Source organism: Anthonomus grandis, chromosome 13 (genome assembly GCF_022605725.1).
Source record: "Anthonomus grandis grandis chromosome 13, icAntGran1.3, whole genome shotgun sequence".
NCBI lineage: Eukaryota > Metazoa > Arthropoda > Insecta > Coleoptera > Curculionidae > Anthonomus > Anthonomus grandis.
The window spans coordinates 9333319-9355793 of NC_065558.1; the positions used below are offsets into that span (position 1 = coordinate 9333319).

At 30.8% G+C, this 22475-nt stretch overlaps 1 protein-coding gene across 6 annotated transcripts in view; it reads left to right on the forward strand.

Annotated features, from left to right (window-relative positions):
• The window catches only part of LOC126743654 (uncharacterized), a 116016-nt gene that overhangs the window by 48090 nt on the left and 45451 nt on the right, over positions 1 to 22475 (forward strand). For all 6 annotated transcript variants that reach the window (XM_050450851.1, XM_050450849.1, XM_050450853.1 and 3 more), the window contains 2 exons: positions 17672 to 17794; positions 17858 to 18028. In XM_050450851.1, coding sequence (XP_050306808.1) covers positions 17672 to 17794; positions 17858 to 18028 — 294 coding nt within the window. The remainder of the gene's footprint in view (positions 1 to 17671; positions 17795 to 17857; positions 18029 to 22475) is intronic.

Sequence of the window (22475 nt, forward strand, 5' to 3'; positions counted from 1 at the left end):
AACCACTATTTCTTTAATACTATACATTTTTGGGGAAACGCTGAAATAGGTGTCAAGTTTGAACCCAATTTTTCTTACTAAAAAATTTTTTTTCAGAAAAATCTTAAAATAGGTGTCCAATCATTTTATTAGACCATTATGCATTTCAGTTTTCAGCCCTTTGACCCCTTTGATTCTTAAGATACAGGCTTATGATTTAAGGAAAAAAATACTTTTTTTAATGTTAATCTTTACAACTTCAACCCAGTTTTTCCAACTAAAAAGTCTTTTTCGAGAAAAATCCTGAGATAGGCGTCTAATCATTTTATTAAACAAACGTTTTTTAAGCGACTCCGGGAAAAGAGCCGTTTTTACTTACAACCTGCAACCGACGCATTTTTTTTTCAAGCATCTGAAGTACTTGTTTCAAAATTACGATTTCAGATGCTTGAAAAAAAAATTTCTTTAAGTACAGAGGATTATTACCTTGGTAGGAAATATAATACTTTAGAAACTTTGGGTTACATAATATTGAGCCTTAAATACCATTCTAAGATCAGATTTTAGTTCGATTACAATTAGCTTATGTGAAAATTGATTTTCAATTGCTAGTAGAACCTGTTCATTACCTGAAAAGTTTTAATTTGGCTAATGATCTTAATGTATGATTGTATTGTATAATTATAGTCATGTAATGTAAATTTTTGAATAATGGAAAATAAACTCCAGATCCGCTATTTTAAAAATGATAGTTCCAAAAGATAGCAAAAGGTAAACGTTTCACCCCTTTAACCAACAGTTTAAATGAGTAAGAGAGAACGGGTGTTATTGTTTTCTAACTGGTAAGTCTGAAAGGCACTTTGACCTATTCCAGCCTTTAATTTACGTCTTTACCCTTCTCTGTATCACTGATCTACCTATTTAATAAACTCACTGATGAAAACTTCTCTTCACCGATTTACTGGAGCGTACAAAAATGTCAATTTTCTTTAAACAACGAAACTTTCCTTGTAAATTCATTTCTGAAATGGTTCACAACGGACTGAAAAGTCATTTTCGCTTATTTTTTCGAGAAAATAAAATGCCGTAGCATCCGTATTGTTATACCGTAGCACAATTAAAACTAACCTGAAACGTTCTCAGGTAGCAACCGGAGAAAGTGTTTTGTTCTCAATTAAAAACAAATTAATAGGAAGCGCTTACCCGGATCCGCTTTGAAATGTTCAGATGAAATTTTATAAAATTTCATTAAGTCGCAAACCGGGTCGGTAATGCTAGTGAAAACTTTTTGAGGTATTAATTACTTTTCCGAAAGAATCTCTCTTTTAATTATTAGTGGCTTTGGGGCAGGTTTATTAGTCGTCGTTAGATTGTCATTAATCGGTTATAGAGATTTTGAATTATTAATGATGATTTTTTTCTTTTTATTATTTCTCATATTATGTCCAGTAGTAAACTTACTTAAAAACTGTAATACACCGGAATGTGTATACCCAGCCTTTGCAGTTTTTAGGAGAAAGCTGAATTTGGTTTTCTAGATAAGTCGTACAAAAAAATGAAGGTCATTCAGTTCTCTACAACTTACCCTTGCGAAGCTATAGAATCAATGGGAATAAAGTTATAGGGCTCCAAAGTTAGTACATCAAAAAATTTTGCTTCGGAAGTCAAGAACCTTGATATGACATTCAAACTCTCTTATCACAAAGAAAATAAAGAAAGCATAAATCTCATATAAAAAGTATGAATTTTATGCTTTCTTTATTTTCAGATTTGAGATTTATCACAATATTGGATATCAGGACATTGGATATAGGACCAGGAGCTTTTCCTCCAGGTTATGTCACAGCTATTATGGTGAGGTAAGGTCAGGTAAAAATAGACAAAAAACTAGTATTGACTTAACGTCATTTGGCTCAGAAAAGTCTAAAAAAATAAGAAATATGGACAAGGAAAAATGTCCTAGAGTATAGCCTTATTTTGATGTTAATAATTGAGATGGATGTCATTATTCTATATAAATATCTATTTCCTCGTATAGGATTGTTGTTAGAATTTGTTTTTGAGAATTGTGATAATTATAATAAGAGGCTCCAACTATAGTTTCATTAAAGGTTACCACGTTCTGCTTCAATTAAACCATGAGATGTGAGGTGAGTCCGATGACCGTTTACTCAAAATAAGATTCTGCGTATAGAAGAGAATAAACGTGCGAAAATTTTGAGAACTTTGAATTGAATGATAATTTTGACAGCTCCCAATTAGAGTTTTATTGCACGTTGCAACTTTGTGCCACAATTGAATCATAAGGAGTAGGGGGTGAGTCGTTGACTAAAAATAAAGTTCTGCGCATAGAAGTGAATAAAAATTGGGAATTTATTTATTTAGTTTTTAAAGAAGTGATCAAGGAAACGAGACAGCCTGCTAAGAAAGGGTAAAAGAGAAAAAGGAACGAGTCTAATTGTATAAAGAATGTGAACAAGATATTGAAGAATATTGGCCAAGAGTATATAGTTAACCATAAAAATCCAAAAAGCGTTATGAGAGGAGTTGTGTCAAGAAGTCCTGCAATGAAAATTGTAATCAAATGCAAAAAGACTTTATCAAAAGTGGTAGTATGTTATTCCGAAATATCGATATACCAAACTGATATATGGCAACTAAATAACGCCTTCTATTTTTTGATCAATGGTCAGCAGATAAGAACGTTTAAATTATTTTTTCTACTACCGTGCGTAAAGTACTCTTTACACAATTCCCAGGGTTTATAAAGTTTTACTTTTTACGCACTAGTGTGTAAAGTAATTTGAAATTTTGTTCTGTTTCCTTCGGTAGTAGAAAAAATGTTATGTTGTTATATTAAACGTATGTAAAATGCCCTTTTTTCATTCATCGGACAAATTTCTCATTCATAATTCTGAACTCTCGTCTATATGCAATAGAATTCTCGATACATTCAGCCTTTAGATATAGACACAGATACAGAAATGTATTAAATAAAGACAGACTTATCAGGTCAGTAACAATATGTAAATGCATATCGGTATAGCAGGTATAGTCTACAGGGTGTTCCACTTAAGGTGGATATAAATCAATATCTTGGTTTCTTGTTGAGCGATCTTTTTTATTTTTGGTAGAAGGCTGTATGTTTATAAGGCGGACATTTTACCTAGTGTAAGAAATCCGATACCTCATAGACGTACGTTTTAATAAAGTTTGGTATTTTTCGACTCGAGAAAAAACTAACTTAGAATATTCATTATTTCAAATCTCTTAAACTATATTGAATCCTCCTTACCCAAGATACTTAAGTTCTAATTTTGATGAATATTGATACCCTGTATTAATGTCATTAAAATAAAATATTTTTATTTTTTTAAGTGCATTCTTATGACGTCACTGGAAAAAGACTAAAAGTCAAAATCCTTGATCAAACCACCATAATTTCTAATGAGTTTTCCTATTTCTTAAGCACACTTTTCGTAACTCTTGTCTAGAAATTTGTTCATATGTTTGTCTTATTCGAGTTTTCAATGTTCGTGGATGGTTTTATAAACTTTATTTTTGACAGCACCACACAGACAGAAATCCAGAGGTGTAAAGTCTGGAGACCTAAGGGGCCATACTACAAAAGGACTAATGCGACTAGACCAATCCATCTAAAAGTTAATTAAAAATAATAATGTTAATTTATAAGTTAACGGCAAATTATGAAGAAAACAGCATTCTATGTTTGATCAATGGAGTTCGGCGGTACAGAAGAAAATAAAAAGGCACAGAAATTACCAACAGGATTCAATTCTAAATTATTTCCGGTTGAATCCAACCTTTAATTATATTAGTAATTGATAGTAGGCGGACGAGTTTCAAGATGTTTAAAAAGAAATGGAATTAGACCGTTTAAATTCAAGTTTTTGCACACGTTTTTACAAACAGGTGATGATCAAAGAATAATAGACTACTGTCCAACCATGCATGCTATATTTTTCGAAGACCATAGTCTATTTGGCAAAATAATATTTACTGATGAGGCGACACTTTCTACCAACAGGACAGTACCATCTTAGAATATTAGATATTCGAATAATGAGAATCCTCAGTGAGTAATTAATTGCAAAAATCAGTATTCTGAGAAAGTAAACATGCGGTGATCTTCGACCTATTTTTTTCATACGACGTTTTTTTAGGGAATATAGAAGTTTGACGGTCCCGCGAATTTAAAGTTTGCTTATATGTTTTTAAAAATTTTAATTTCTTTACTGTTAATGGTAGTTTTCATAATTATCCAACTCGTTCTAGAAATGACTTGTCCATGCCTCATAGTAAGCTACTTATTTCTAAAAAATTTGTATTAAGAATAAGTCCAAAACTATACAACAAATTACCGAATGATATAAAGATTAGCAAAACCGTTTCGATATTTCGAAGAAAGTTAAAGGAATTCCTAGCCAATAAATGTTTTTATGATATAGATAGCTATTTAGCCGATTGGGCAGTAGTATTATCACTTTTTTAAAGATATAATGTATTTGTTTGTGTTCTTTCTTATTCTTCTTTTTTTTGTTTTTAACCTTTTTCTGGATGTGTAATGTTAATATTTTTTTTGTAATATATAGTATAGATGGATATTTTTGAATTTTAGTTATCTAGGTAGTTAGCCATTTTTTTTAGGCCGAGATTATAACATGTAAGACTGCAGAGTAGCAAAGTAAGCAGAATGAATTTTGGGATGCTGTTCATGATTTATAGAGAGAACTTGTATATTTATCTAGATGACACTCTGATCTATAATGCTGATCTATAATGCTGTAAGAAGATGGCTCAATGAAAATGTTCAAGCTAAATGGATTGATCTGATATAGCAATATTCCTTTTGTAACATGGCCACCTAGATCTCCAGACTTCACACAACTGGATTTTTTTCTGTCGAATGTTATCAAAAATAAAGTTTATTAAACTAGTCCATGATCATTAGAAAAATTGAAAACTCGAATGATACTTACTCGGGTAAGGAGGATTCAATATAATTTAACAGATTAGAAATAAATAGTGTCTTAAAGATAGTTTACTCTAGATTTAAAAAATATGTGCGGCTATAAGCCGCACACCTCACATACATTCTCCTACCAAGAATGAAAAAGATCAGTCAACAAACAATCAAGATATTGGCTTGTATCCATATTAAGTGGGAAACCCTGCATATCATGTGCAGAATTTTGCTTATTTCTTCCTTGTTATAGGTTATATAACATACTATTTTCATTGCCATTTATATAAAAAAATAAATAAATTTTCAATATTATGTAAAACTATTAATAAACGCATTATTCATATTTATTTATAATAACAACAAAATGCCCATTTAACCTAATACTACATCAAAAAGAAACAATCTTACATAAAATAACGAAGACGTTCGTTCCTTCCGCACCCCCACTGACATTTCAAATTATTATCTTCGAGCGATTCTCGCCCTTTATTTTGGCAATATCCGAGAGTGACAGGCTCTCAGCTTCCGATTCTGTATTCATTACTTCCAATCTCAGATCATTTGATGCAAATGGCTCCCCAAAAGATGAAATTCGTAACAAGCATGGCGAAATATGATTGGCGTTTCGAGCATTCACGGCTGCTTGGCGAAATAAACTTTATTTTGCGACCTTCCGAACGAAAAATAACTTAAGTACTAAAAACATTCCAAAACTCCCTTACGCTTTTAAGAACTTTTTTTTTCTTACCGCTTCTGGTGCCATAACCATAAATTATCCCTCAATTTAATTTATCCCCGCTAAGTTAGAAGAAAAACTTTCTCGGCTTTTATTAAAAGCGAAACGTGCAAAGAACCAGGTAGTTTCCCAGCCTATAGAGTTCGAAATTCGAATTGTTTTTTCCCCTCCCCCTTGTAATTCACATATAGGTGCGCTGCGTTAGAGCCTAAATATTGATCTTGCCATTAGCCGTCGAAGTTAATGTAATATGGTTTTCATTTTTAAAACGTATTAATTTCAAACTATAGAGGAATGATGTAATGTGTTTCAGATACGAACTGAGTCAAAACCCACCTAGTTTTAAGGGTTTTATCAATTCTATATATTTGGAGTAATTTTAAATTTCTTCCTAGTATTTAAAGTCCAATATAAGTAATTTTGAATCTGATTTCAGAGTTTTGAAGTTATTTTGGGTATCTCTTGGTATCTAAAGCCATTTTGTATTTTCTCTGGATTGTTCAAATAGTGCTTTTGTTCTTTAGAATTCAAAGTCTTTTCATGTGTATTCCAAATATTTGCAGTAATTTTCACCGTTATTCCAGGTGATGTTTTAATTTAACACGTATTAATTTCAAAAGCCCTTGCTTAAAAGCGTTTTCGCGTGGAGAGAATTTCAATTATGGTTTTGGCCAAAACATAAGGGGGGGATTATGTTTTTTTACTGTTGAAAACTTGTGGTATTTCAATCCGTTTCATATTTACTTTAATAAAAATAAACAGGGATTCTATTAGATAGAAAAATGCATTGTAATAATTGATGTGGTCACGTAATGCTTTCGCAGCTATTGACCTATGCAGGGAATTGTATCGAGCTTTTTTTACATTTCATTACACGACATAGCTATCATAAATCGGTAATTGAAACTGCTGGAACTAGTCTTAAAAGAGTATACAGATTTATAACAGGAGATACTAAGGGTCAGTGAGAAAATTAAAAAATATACACTACCTATTGCAAATAATGAAACTAACATCCCCTTAACGGATTTCAAGCAATTGGAGAATTATTGTAATAACTACTTTACTAACATTGGACTTGAAATGTACAATAAAACAAAACAAATTGAAATAGACTCAAATACGGCCCCGTCAAAATTATTTTATTTAAGTCCAGTGGATAAAAATGATATAATAATTAAACGAGTTAACACTATCAAGAACAATAGCTCTCCAGGGATGAATGACCTTATTTCTTCTATTATTAAGAAAGCACATTTATTTTTAATTCGCCCCCTCATTAATATTATTAATTATTATTTACCTCAGGAAAAGTTCCTGAATAATTTAAAATATCAATTGTCTTGTCTATTGTTAAATCCGAAGATAAAAGTAACTGTCGACAAATTAGTGTAATAAATCATTTTGGAGAAGTTTTTGAGAAAAGTCTTAAGGAGAGATAGTTTTCTTAATGGTTTAAGTACAACAGATAAATTGGAAAAAAAATTAAAAATGTATTACAGTATTCCTAGATTTGGCAAGGCCTTTGAGACTGTGCCGTATGATCGACTCTTAAGCGTATTATCTTCAAATGGAGTAAAAGGCCCAGTGTTAATTTTTCAAAGTTATGTAACTGAGATGGCAATTTTTCAAAATTGAGAAAACATTAGCTAAACCTTTAAAAATAAAAATAGGAATACCCCAGAGAACTGTTTTAGGACCTTTACTGTTTATTACATACATTAATAATAGTTCATACGGTATATGGCAATGTTTTTTTCTTAAAAAACTTGGGAAAAATGTAAAAGACAGTGCAATAATTAGAGTGGGTAAAATAAAAAAATTATCAATTAACATTCAATTCTGGATTCGAATTTGTTGATGGCTGCTTATAAATCTTTGGTTGAATTATTAATTAGATACAGCATTGTTGTATGGGGTGGACTATTTTAGAACTTTTTAGAACCCTAAAATGTGTTACAAAATTACATTTTAAAAATCATTGATATTTTTGACGTCCGATCAGTTTACCTCTTAGAAGTTTGTTGCTTTGTCCACGAAAACCTTGAACTAAATAATGCTGTAACACGTACCCATAGTACTTACCATAACATGAATGAGCACTTGAAAATTTCAAAGAGTAACACAAATTCAATTAACCGTTTTATAAATTACCTTGCACCAAAAATACTCAATTAAATTCCAAGAGATGTTAAGAATAGTAACTAAAAAAACATTTAAGATAAACAAAGAAATCTTGCAAAAGGAATCTATACAATTAATAAAAAAATTAAAGAACTATTTAAGAGTGGTCAGGACTATAAGTCTGAATTCATATAGGTTAAGTTTATTTTAGTATACTGAATAGGTAGAGTGAATATATTAGCATCATGTTATGATAAATCATGTATAATATCAAACATCCTGTTAACAGGCACATTTTAGGACACCTAGGTGCCGATAAATATATGTATATCTACATCTACGTAATCTATATTATGTATTTTTCATCTATTGATTGATTAATAAATTAATATTTGTATCCATATAGGAATAATACCATGATTTTTAAGTACGAACTGAGTCAGAAACACACCTAGTTTTAAGAGTTTTATCAAAGGCGTTTGGAGTACTTTTTTTTTGTTATTTAAAGTAAATAAGATTGGACCTTAATTAAAAACAGTTAACTGCTGACGAGAAGCAAATTTCAAATGGTCATGTCTCATGAACGGTTTATCCAAAAATTATAATTTGAATTAATTTCAATTTTGGTTATAATAATCATTGCTGTAAATCGACTACTATAGATAATATAGAAGTGATGTCAGTCATTTCAAAGTTTACTATTCTTCCTTCCAAAATGTCGACATCAACTAATGATTTTAATTTACCATATTATTCATGTCTATTATAACTAATAAACTTGTTTTGGAAATGTTTTATTGGATCAATATGAGTTTTATAACTAAGGTTCCAAATATTGCAACAGTATTCAAGAATACTTCGAACATGTGCCTTGTGCTTCGAAAAATCTTTTGCAGTTCTAATTAGGAAATCAGAGAATAGGAATTATGCATCTAATAAGAGAAATAATATCTGACATATGGTCTTTAAATGACAGGTTATTATCCAATGCTGATTTGATCAATGGAATAATTGGAAAATATGGTTCCTTTACTCACACGCCGAAAACTTTTTACAACATCTGCAAATATAAGAATTGAACTGTGTTTTATAAACTGAGGTATAAAATGAAACAAGAGAGGTTCACATTGTCACCCTTGTGGTACCCTTGATAACATATTAATCAATTTTGACAGGAAATAACTATATTTAACCTTTTGTGTCTTATCAGAAATAAAATTATAGGTTGGATGAGAATGAAAAGAAGCAAAAGAAGCAACTTTGTGACCAAATGATTGGGATCCACTCTGTCAGAGGCCTTAAAGAAATCAGTATAGACAGAGTCGATTTTCACTTCCTCCATATTTCTTAAAATGAAACTTGTACGTAACAAAAGATTGATATTAATAGATCCGTTTTTAATAAGTCTATGCTGTTCCCAACTAAGTATACCAAAAAGGTATAGAATATGTAGGAACATTGACCTTCAGCCAGGGCTAACTGATTAAATAGGATATCGATAAAAACTTCAAAATCTTTAAAGAAATTAATGCTATTAAGAATAACCTTATTAGAGTGATAGACACTGGAGAAGTGGTTAATAAATACGCTGGTTATCCCTTCACTTGACGCGGCTGACATGTCATTATCAATGCATAACATTTAGATGATCTATGGATGAAATGCCTGATCTATAGCACTAATCGCAGCCTAACCTATAATTTGCGTTATTTTTAATTTATAGTATTATAGCTATCTACCTACTTAGTATATGGCAAACACAGAAATAAATGTACTGATTAGGTCTTTTCGGTTATACTGTAAGTTTATGTCAGCTTCACTAATTTGAATATTATGACATTGTTTGTCTCCCAATGACCTGACCATGTTGCCAAATTCTAGTGATATCTTCAGGGATATTTCTTATACTCATACCAATAAACTGCTTTAATACCAAAGCTCACACTTTTCCCTTAAAAACAAAAGAATTAACTTCAACATTGCCGAACAGCGATACAAACGTATCCGTACGCTTTACTTCCGGTTTCTTCTGGTAAAAAAAGGGCGGCAAATCATTGAGCGTCGACTCTCCTTTTCCCTCCCTTTCCCTCCTTTTCCCTCACTTACGACATTTATTCGTGGCTTGTGTACGTGTGGCATGATTTGCAAAAATTGCCCGGCTCTTTATCGAGAACTTAATCTGGCTCGCGTAAAAGTTAGACCATACTCCTGCCATTAGCACAATGACTAGTGAGGGGGACACGCAAACCGCTCACTCACAATATTAATTTTTGCATAGTATTTTATGTAAGTTTTACTCTTTTTATATAACCACTTATTAGAAATATTTGAGTAATTTTTAAATAGTAATGGGTTTGAGTGTAGGGTGTAGGTTTTTTATGAAAAATGTATCCAGGGAAGAAAGTAAAACGAGGTCAGCCTTTTTTTTAATGTTTTATTTGTATGTCTTGTGACCATTTTTAATGTGATTGCAGGATATTTCCATTAATATTAAAGAATGTTATGACGTTACAAACCTGTGCCATTGAAAATGATTTGTTCATCGGAGATACTGATGAGACCCAGAAATTTACGTAAGGATCCTAATGGATTTCTGGAGCCTCACTAAGAGTTATCAGAGGCCAAAAAAGTGGAAATGCTAATAAGTCATCTCGGTTTCACATTGGACTAGGTGTAAAGAATTTGGGCTTGGAATACAGATGGTATTTATTTTTTTACTCGAAAACGAGAAAAAGAAGGGAGATTTTAGAAATAATTTTTGTTTTTAGAAAATGCGGTGGCGCATTATGTTTTTTTCAAAAATACTTATTAGAACTTCAAATCAAAAAATGCATTTTTTTACTCTAAAGCCGTGCACCAAATTTAATAAAAATGGTTCAAGTAATAAAAAAGTTATGACTAAAAACATTTCTTTAAAAACCTTGTATTTCGAAAACAAAGCGTTTCTCGATATATGTTTATAAAGAAAATTAAGTTTTTTTCTGAAGACAGGATGCCCTGTTAAAGTTTGGACACTGCAATTCGGGACATCCAGTAAATTAGGATACAGAAAGAAGAGAAAAAAATTTAATTTGGGAATAGCTTAAACTTGAATGACTCTTTTAAAGAATTTCCAAAGAGAGAAAGTAATTGGTGCTAGTCCTACAATCGGAGTTGTTTGTCTTTTTATATGGTACACCCTGTATTTTTTGGTTGTAAGCAATAGGCTTTTGGCGTTAATTATATTTTTCAGTAATGGGATATCAAGTCATCATTTCATCTGAACGTGTTCTGAATTGCGAAAGTCTTAAAGTTAGTATTATTTTAATATAAATTTGGGCGATAATTAGTACCTATATACTATTAATAGAGTTTTGTCCTATTTAAACATTTATACTAAAAACGATTCCAATAAATAATAGAATGACTATTAGTACCGCTATCATTTATATCGAAAGTATTTAAAGTATTATCTATCAAATAATTATAAATTTTCTTACCATTAAATAATAAATAAACATTAATTTACAATTCAATACAATATATCATGATTTAAAAAAGGCTACAGTAGCTGAACTATGTTTCGATTTGTCTAAAGCTTTTGAGATGTTTGGCCATTCTTTACTGCTGGACATTTTGAGACGATACAGCTTCAGGGGTACATCATCTAAATTATATAGAACATACGTGTGACATTGTGCCTCGCCAACATTTTCTCAACCCCAAATTGTAAGGAGAGGTGTGCCTCGGGGCTTAATCTTGAGACCTGTGCTTAATGTCAATGGTTTGCCTGAGTAGTTACCAGTTCCCTTCTGATATGATTTATCAATTCGCCGATGACACATCAATTATAGTTACCAGGAAAACAACGATAGAACTCTCAGAGGGGTGCTAAACTGCAGTGGAGCGCATGGAGACCTGATGTCTAGACAATAAGCTAACAGTCGTTGACCTTTAGTAAAACGGGGTTGATTATTTTTTCAAGGAATACTACTTTGTCAGCAACTCTATTTGTGTGGTCCAGTGCACAGTCAGATGTAGTGTCTGAGGTTTCTCTTTACCTATTTTACTTTGGACAGGTACAGTCGATCTGGGCATATGGTATCTGTCTATGGGCATTAGTAAGTGGAGTTGCTTCTTAGGATTGACCTACGGAATCTGTAAACTTTACTTCAGTAGATTAAAGATACACACCCTGTCATTGTTTGTTGAAAACGGAGAAATGTACAACACAGAACAATGTACGTTGAGGATGTGACTCTGATTATGCATTTAATTTGTTTGGTTTTTGTATGTACTAAAGTACAAAACCCCACAGTAATTTTTCTAGAAAACTTAAAACTTAAACTTTCTAGTATTATTGGAGTTAAAATAAGACTTTTTGCCTTTAAACATGTATCGTAAAATGCTCCCTCTGAGAGCCACAGCTCGCGCAAATTCCTTGAAGAAAATCGTTTATTTGAAACATTGACTACTTTGACTTTCGTTTTTGTCTGCTGTTTGTTTGTTGAGTCATTTTTTGAGTTTTTTTGAACGCTTGTGACATTTTCCGACTCAAAAATTGTGTAAATACAGATGCAGGGGGGATTACCCCCATGATGGCCCCTATCTTAGTTTCCCTGTATTCCGATAAGAATTTTGAAAATCTAGAACACCATCTAATTAGCAATGAAAAAATCTAAAATTATCGTTTCTTGCATTTTTTCGATACGATTAATTTGATTTGACAAAAATTAAAGCAGTCACGGTAATTGGGTTTACTAATGTTCCTCTTCCGTTTACCAGCGATTTTCTTAAAAACGTGTATCGAAAAAATGCAAGAAACCAAAATTTTTGATTTTTTCATGGGTAATTAGATGGTGTTGCTAAGTTTTTAATTTTCCTATCAGAAACATAAGATAGGAGTCATCAGAAGTGTAAATTCCTCTAAATCCTCCACTAAAATTGAATTTAGGTAATTTTTGTGACGGAAAATGAAAAGAGCACCCAAAAAACGGGAACTTGCAAAATTTCAGAAGATTTGACGTGTAAATTGATTTTAATAATAATAATAATAAACAGTTTTTATTTACCAGCATACAATAAGAAACATATATATCACAATAATCCTAAAACAATATCTGGTAAATAAAGGAGTATTGGTAGGCAACTAAATGCCAATTCTTCCCCAATATCCTATTAAATTAGAAAAAAAATCAAGACAAAATAGAATAACTATTATAAGTAGCACGCCAAAATAATACATATATATATATATATATATATATAGGTTTAAAACGTTCTTACTTAAAGACAAAAACAAAATAAATTTATATAGCTCGAGAACAGAACAAAACAAAGATAAAAACAGAAATAATTAAAATAGTCTCATTCGCGACCATTTCTCAAAATGAAATAAAATAAATTAATAGCATCTAGATCATACTCACTGAGTCTCACTTGAAAACAATATATTCCACGTGTTTTTCCTATACCAATCAAAGGAAAACGAATAGTCAACAACATTATCCATAGCCACAGCCACATTGTAAGTAAAAGACCTTTTAAATAATTCTTTCCTATGTCCAGTTTGGACGAGAAATTTTAAAGATTAACCTAAGGCAGCTATTCTGAACCTTTTGTACTCTGTTTCGATCAGCATAATCTAAACATGGGCTAAAGATAGGGCTACAAAAATTAAAATGAGATAAGACTAGAGACTCGCAAAGCATGGTTTTTATTTTTTTACTTAAGCAATGTCTTTGTCCATAAATAATTTTTAATGATTCATAGGCTTTCTTCAATAATAATGAAATGTGATCTTTGAATTTCTGCTTTTTATCTAATAAAACACTTACACTTTTGCAACTTGTCTTAGAAGGAATCGTATTGCAACCAATAGATATACTATGATTACCATATGGAAGATACTCCTCATCAAAGATCAAAAAAGCTGACTTCATAGGATTAATTTTTAGAGCATGCTCCTTAGATTTTAAATAAATATTTTGTAAATCTGAATTAATCTGAAGATTTTTAATTGCATTAGCATACTCAAATTTTTTAAAAGAAATATAGAGTTGCGTATCGTCTGCGTATAAGTGATAATCACAAAAATTTAGACAAGAGTAAAAGCTTGCAGTATATAAAGTATATAAAATTTTCATCATTTAATTTGCAAGGGCTGTAGCTCTGAGGGGAAGCAGTTTAGGACACATGTTTATAGGAAAAAAAAACTCTGAAAATATGAGCATCGAATTTTGTAACACCCTGTATATTGAAAATACGAAAACACCCTAGGTATATCTGTAAGATTAGTAGTAGAGTTGATTTCTCCGCTAATTTCTTCCATTATACGCTTTGAAATATGTTCAGTTTATGATAATCCACTAGTAATTTTTTTATTTTTTCTTTGCATTTGCACTGGTTACACATTAAGTGGTTTTATAATTTTTATCTTATATGATCATTACTAATGTAACCTATATTAGGTCTTTAGAATACCTATTTTAAATTGTGTTATTTTTGTTTATGATTGAAAGCAAATTTTATGGCTTTTCATGTTTCCTTAGGATTCTTACAGTTATTCTCAAATAAATTTTTAAAATATTTATTTTTAGCCCATTTTAAATATTTAGTCAAAAGGTTTCTGTAAAGGATATAATCATTTTTCAGATTCACACTAAGAGGATCTTTGACACTTTTTTTATAGAGGTTATCCCTTTGCCTAATGAATTATTAAATTCATTCTTTTGTTACTCTGTACACGATTTTGTTGGCAAACAAGGGATATTATTATTATTATAGAAAATAATGAAAAAACTGTAAAAAAAAACTAAACTAAGCTACCAATAAAATAAAAGAAAAATGTATGGAAGTAAATACCTTAAAAAAAACAAACTAAAGTTTATTAACTGGTCAGTATCATAATAAACCAAAATATATCCATGTTGTTATTAAAATGGGGGAAAATAACCTTCGACACATATAATTTTCGTCGGCACGTAGACGACATAAAAAAGACCGAGATACTTTTTTTGATCGATAAAACCCTAATGGGAAGGCGAAGCGGTTAAGACAAAGGGGGGAGACGTGCGACGAAGAAAACTCGTTCCGTCTGCCAATTGGAAAGTTAACGGGAAAAACCCTTAATAATGTTTTGTCGCGCGAAAGATCATAAATATTTAGCATTTAGTTTGCGATATGAAAGTTAAATTGCAAAAGGTTTTATTTTAAGTGGCGGATTTAATCGGGGGGCAGGGGAGCGGCTTATTTAAATGCGCACCACTAGTTTTAATGGCGGGGACTAAGCGATTTATGCGGAGCACCTCCCTTTGATGGATCTATCATTATGATAATCATCACTCGTCATCACATTAATTGGAATTAAGGTTTCATGTATTGCATCGATTAAGAATTTTTATTTAAATGAACTAAAAAGTTTGGAAAAGTGAGTTATATCCCAAAAAGGGGATGATCACAAAGAACAGTTAACTTAACTAACTATATAACTTAAATATGTCAACATCCTAGACATTATTACAAATCCGTAACATATTATATACTGGAGATGTAGTATTATGTATGTATTAAGATGTAGTATTATGTAGTATTAAGATGTAGTATTATGTATGTCTAACACATTAAAATGCTAGAATAGAATTATATTAATTGTTAAGTTAGAGAACACTTAGGGTTAACTTTATAAACAAAGGTGCTACCGCAATCTATAGAGATTCATTGTAATAGAAATCCAAACTTATTGATTGAAAAGTTACACTGACTCCCGCACGTATCTTAAACCTAAGCCTTGATAATGCTTCATAGTGACATCATACAAGTTCAAAGATTTCTTTATTCTCCTAGCAGAACCCGCAAATATTATTGTATGTGATTTTCAACCTTGTCAGTCCGCGATAATTTTAGCCTGCCTTTATCCTGGGTCTGGAACCTCCAGTTGTGGGATTGTCTCATGATACAGTTTTAACCTTAACCGTTTATAAAGTTTTCAGCCTGTGACCTGGTGCTAATGCTAGGGTTCCTTTACTGGATATGGTTATACACTATGGGCCATTTAAACAGTCCGTTACTATCCCGGATTTGAGCATATAAGAGCTGATTAACTTTACGGCCGCTTCCCATTTGAATATATAACAATTTTTTAATGTTGAGTAAACTTTATTGGGTTTTCTTTTTTTAACTTCTGCGTGTAATATAAGCGAACGTATTGGTAGAAACTTCAGAAAATAAATTATTTCCCATTTAACACATATTATACAGATCGATGAAAGACATGAATTATCGAGTGAGCATTATGTAGCCATTTAAGCGACTAATAAAGCGTTGATTACTGATAAAATCACACTTATTAATTAGATCACTCTCCAGAAAAGGTTATTATTACTTTAGGCCACTTCAAAATTACCAACGTACTTTTGGTTTTCACCAGAAGATGGCTGACGGCAAAAGTTTGACTTCAAAGACACATTTTATGATCCAGGTCTTTCATTATGGTAAACTATATTAGTTTAACGTAGTTGAGGAGTGTAAGTACCAGGTAAATTCGCAAATCGAAATAGTGAGATAAATAGTACATTGGTGAATGTTCAGAAGTACATATTTATGAAATATCTCCATTTTAAAAAAATTTTTGCTTTTTTTATTAGGACCTTAGGAAAACAAATTTTTTTTTGTTATCTACCGTATTTCATGATCCAGGGTCAAGAATTTAAATATAATTTTTCTTACTAGACCTCCAAACTTAGAGAAACATTTAATTACACCTTTGGGTTTTTGCTCCTAAAAAGTGGTAAAAAAGCAATTTTTTCTGGTCTCTACCACATTTCATGGTCCAGGCACACCTTGAATTATTTTTAGATTTTACTTTTCTTACTTCTTTAAGCTCACTGCAAACAGTAGGAAACATTTCATAGCGATCGTCAATGATCTTCAATGGGGTTAGAGAGAATTTTTTTTCGGTATCTACCGCATTTCATAATCTAGGCACACCTGGACTAAGATTAAAAACAATTTTTTCTTACATAGTTAGACCCTTATGAACTTAGAGAAGCATTTAATTATAATTATGGTTTTTGCGCCTAAAAAGTGGTACAAACGTACATTTATTCGATTTTAACCCCATTTCATGATCCAAACACGCCTGGAATTGTTTTAAAATTTTACTTTTCTTACTTAGTTAAGCTCACTATAGACGTAAGGAAGCAATTCATAGCGATCATCAAGGATTCTTAGGTCTCCGATAGGCCTTTAGATCGAAAAAGCGGTAAAAGGGTTTTTTTCGGTTTCTAGCGCATTTCATAGCCCAGATACACCTTGAATCATATTGAAGTCACCTTTTTTACTTTACTTTGTCACTTTTCTTACTACAGGCGTGACGCAGTGTTTCATAGACACTGTCAATGATTCTTAAGTCTTAATTATTGTCAAAAAATAAGCAAAAAATCAATTGGATTTTTTTTACGTACTCTCAAAATACTCAGAAACAAGCTAAAGAAAAACTTCTCAGTCTAGCTAATAAATAACCTTAGGTAGAGACTAGATCAGAAAGGGAAAAAACTATATCAGAAAGGGAAAAAAAAGAAGTTGTATAGTTTAAAACCCTGCACACACACGTTATAATATAAGTCAGTTAAAGATTATTTTTGCAGTAAGAGACCCATTAACATACTCATATAATTATTTCCAGCTGATGGAGCCAACTCTAAATACATCACACTAACGAACTTTAACCCATAATTAATTAACACCTCTGAACTAATTATATAGTTGAACATAAGGCCCCAAATACTATTTAATTCTACTGAAACAGGACACATAATTAACTAAGCTAAGGGATTCCAGTTAAGATTCTAAATTATTATTTACAGGTTCAAACACGAAAGCCACGGTAGCTATTCTCAACTGTATAACCGCCCGACAGCTCTGCTTTAATGATAGCTCTTGCGCAGCTATCCTTGAGATCATTCCGAGAGTATGCGGACCAGAAGTTGGTAAGAAAACGTAAACAAAAATGTAATAATGTAACAAATTTTCAAAATAATACTGTTTTTTAGTTGCGTGCTCAACAATAACAGTTACAAAATGCCAGGCGGCCCTCCGAACCCTGCAGGCATTCCCTTTTTTTAAACCTACGTGTCTTTGTCGAGAACCCCACATGGATCCAGACTGTAACTCCTTCAGGGATTTCTTGTTCGATCATCCCTGCGTGTTTGTTAAGGAAAAGGGTAAGTTTTAAGTTGTTTTCTTGGTCGTATATGGGATTTTGAGAATTCAAGTATCTCCGAAACGGGGTTCGGGTTTTTATTGTGCTCGAGTATGCTGCTACACTTTTTAGAGAAAATTATTTTTGCTATGAGGTTTTTTGTCGGTAATTTTTTATTATTTGTTTGCAACATCATTTTGGATTTTAATAAAGACATTTTAATTGACGAAGGCTTTTGAATTCAAAGTTAATTGATGAAAAACAATGATTTTAAATTTCGGCCTAAAATAGCATCGGTTTACATTTATTTTGGGATTTTCAATTTTTCTGAAGTGATGTGGCAAATGAGTTTTTAAACTAACATTTGAATATACAGTGCTTTTCTTTGAAGTCCCCCCCCCATTTATTTTTTGAACGGGTGAAAAAAAATTTTTGAAACTTGGCATAAGTAAATTGGTCTATAGATACTGTTTTTCACTGTAAACTAGGTAGTTGTAAATTCCAAGATGGCGGCTGGGCGACATCTTGAGAAAAAATTTTAAATAGAAAGGGAGGTCGTGTGGTACCTCATTTTAAAGGTCTCAATGAGAACTTTATAACCCTGAAATATTAGACCCATATCTTAACTCGTTTCAAAATGGCGGCCTAATAAAAAAGTAATTCTTTTTATTTTAACGTTTTACATTTTTATGATTTTTGAATAGGTAAAAATCAGTGTACGAAAATAAATGCGTCACTATTTTATTTTGACATAAAAACGACAATTCTAAATGTCAAAATAACACATAAGCGCCATCTTGAATAAATGCATTAAATAGAAATCTTGTGTTACCTCATTTAAAAGGTTTTATTGAGTACTTTTAATATTTATTACATGGACTGTAATAAATATTAAAGTATTTACATAAATACCTAAAAACAAAAAAATTAGGTTATATCTGATAAAATACAAGTATGTATATAACTATTAAAATATAAAAACTTACTATTATCACTGTTTTTATTTTAAAATTTATATCAAATAATACAGCATGATCTTGATGTAAGTTTATTACTAAGATATGCTTCAACATTATAATATACTTTGACAACTAGAAGTTCCTCAACATGTTTAGGATTTTTTTTAAAGTTTTGCAAGATTTGCAAGATTTTTAATTGCTTATTAGCGAGTATTAGTAGAGGAATATTTTGTGATTATCGAGTAAGATGTTCTTCTTGCGCAACTAAATGCCTTTACTTTCTAAAAATCAAACATACGTTGTCAAGAATAAATAAACAAAGTAGTAACATAATTTTATTTCCAAAATACAGACTTGTATGAGTTCCTCAATCCAACAGTGTACATGATTCGAATTGTTTTTCTTTTATGAAATGAAAATAGTGGACAATAGATTAAGTTGCTTTAATTAGAGCAAAATATGCCATTCTCAATGCACTCTGATCGAAATCTCCAGAAATAGCCTCCAAGGCAAAACAACCGGAAGATATTCTTCTTGACAAGGCAACACTGTGATTTTCAAACTTGAGTCTATTGTACATTATAATACCTAAAAATTTTAAACTACCTGGATTGTTTAATTCATCTGTATTAAGAACAACATCGGCAAGATTACATCTAAAAGTAATGAATCTAAAAGAATGTTAGTTTTTGTTATCGAGTTGTTATATGTTGCTATCGAACTAAATCTTTACTTTATGCAAATCATTATTGGTATTATTCTGAAACGCGAGACAATCGAAATCATACCATAAGATACTGGTATCATCAGCAAAGAGGCTATTGTTTTCTACTAAACATATATCATTGACATATAAAAGGAACAATACTGCCCCCTGTGGAACACCACAATTAATAGCCATGTTGTCTGAATTGGATATGTGCGTTAAATGTGTTGATTGATTATATGATTATTTCGGCTCTATTGATTGATTTTTTTTATTTAGGAATTAACAAATATTAGTTGTCAGGCAGTTGAGAAGATTCAACAATATTTATACTGTTGAGGGACGTGGAAAAGAGTTTTAAAACTGTTATTGAGTATAAAAACTAAAATTTTCCAAGAATATTAGATATTCTAGTAATATTTTAACTGTTCAACTTTTAATGCCAAGTATTTTTTTACTGTGGCACAAAAGCATTTTTCTAAATTTAACTCTTGAAATAGGAATTCCGTTTTTCAGCCATGGATGAAAGTTTTAAGGCGTATAAGGAACGCATATGTTTTCAAAAATTTTAATTCATTAATAAAAAACACATAATATTGTATTTTTGCTTATCCCTGCATTCTTGTTAGAATAAGCTATATATAGAGTAAGGAACAGAGTAAGCTCAAGTTGTTTCCTTTTTTTTTGTTTTGTTTAAGTTGGTTTGAGAATTAAATTATCTCCGGAACTGAAAAATTATTTTTTTAGTCGCTTTGGATTTCAATAGAGATATTTTATCTGACGAAAGCTTTTTAATTCAAAGTTAATTGATGAAAAATAACGATTTAATTTTTACCCAAAAATAGCATCGGTTTACAGTTTTATTTTTAGCATTTTCCATTATTCTGTGAAGCGATGTGGAAAATGAACTTTCAAATTGAGACATGTGGGTTAAATTTGTTGCTGAACATATGATTTTTGGTCCTGGTTATTGAGTTTTTATATTTAGGAGTTAACAAATACATATAAATTCAAAAGTTTTGCATCACTTTCTTTTTATACGAGAAATATGACGATCGAATGGCAGTTTGTTAATGAATCAAACATCAGTCCTGAAAGGAAGTTCTAACAATTTATTGAAAATATAAATGATTCCATTGAAGTCAGTTTTCCTCTAAGATATATCCATTGGCCATAGACAGTCCAATATTCCTTTTCCGTATTTTTTCATATAGTATAATAATTACTTGATAAAAAAAATAGGAGTCCGTAGTAAAATATATAGAAGCTTGTTGCCTCGTTGCTGCTTATTCGGCCGCCTTTCGCTGAATGAAATATTTTAATTCCTGTTAGAATAACTGTGGAATTATATATGGAATGGAACGATAATGATTTATAGTTAAAAAAACTTCATTCATGTGACAAAATTAAATGAGGAATAGCACTAAAATATCAAGATCTTTGAGTCCATTTTAAAGGACCAAATGATTTTTTATTTTGAACATAATAACCTGTTTCTTAGTGGACAACTTTTTAAAAGGCTATAATGTATAGAGTTCAATTAATTATAAGTTTTTAATCTATGTATTATATTAAGTATTTTAGTTAGCTATTTATTAATTATTGTTTTTTATTGCCCATCATGCAACTTACACCATCGTTTCTCGTTAGTTTTTCGTCCAAGCTTTCACCATTGATTTTTAATAATGGGACGTGGTATTACTGTTTCATTGGCTTTAAGAAATATTGTCATCAAGGCTAAATAAATTACTTGTTTCCCAAATTATGAAAAAAAAATGACAGGGGAAGTATTAAATGAAAAGGAACAAATAAGTACATTATTTAGATGTCATGAAAAAATATTTTTTTATCATCGGTGCGAATTAAAACTAACCTTGAAGAAATGAGGCTACAATGACGAACTTTTTTTAGAACTTCAAAATTCCTGGTAAAATGATCGAAAATTATTTGACTCTATATAACAAAGGTATGCAAAAGTTATTAAGCAGAAATAGTACTAAACCTAGTATTAATTTTAAATTATTTAGGTTTCATTCAATTTTTAAAAAAATTTATTAAACACTTTATGCTGCTTTATTTCTGTTCTGCGAAATATTTGAATAAAATGTATTTGTTTTATGGATTAACTATTTTATTTTTTTATACCATAAATTAAAATAATATTCAATAACTAATAAAAAATTATTATTTCAATCTGATTAAAATGTCTGCAGCCAAATTAATTTAATATTTTTAAAAGTTGCTACATTTATAGCAATTACTATGTAATGAATATTTTATTAGTTAGTTATTACATATTTTGTTATTAGGAAACCTTCAGATTTCGTACTCATGAATTGTTATTAAATAATATTAATTCCAAGTAGAATGGCATTTAGGTTAGTGTGCATGTCTGGTCTATAGATGTTCACATCATAGGATTAGGTAACTAGGTAAATGGGTAAACTAGGAAGGCAGTGTCTAATCGACGATCGCTGTATAACAACTTGAATAATCCAACTTAATAGTATAATTCAATAATATAGCTCTATCATATGTCTAAAGTCAATGGTTTGTCAAATATGAGGTAACAGTCTAACGAAACATATGAAATTAAAACAGATCTAGATTCATTGCAACTATTGTTTAATTTGTTCTCCATTTAATTCAATACATTCTTTGCAATGAAAATTTTGGCTACAGGGTGTCTTAAGTAGAAACTATGAAGTCAACATAATTTTTTTTATGTAATTTCTTAGAAAGTAAGTAGACCTTATTATTTTCATACAATTTCCAATTTTCGAACACTTAATATAATTGACATA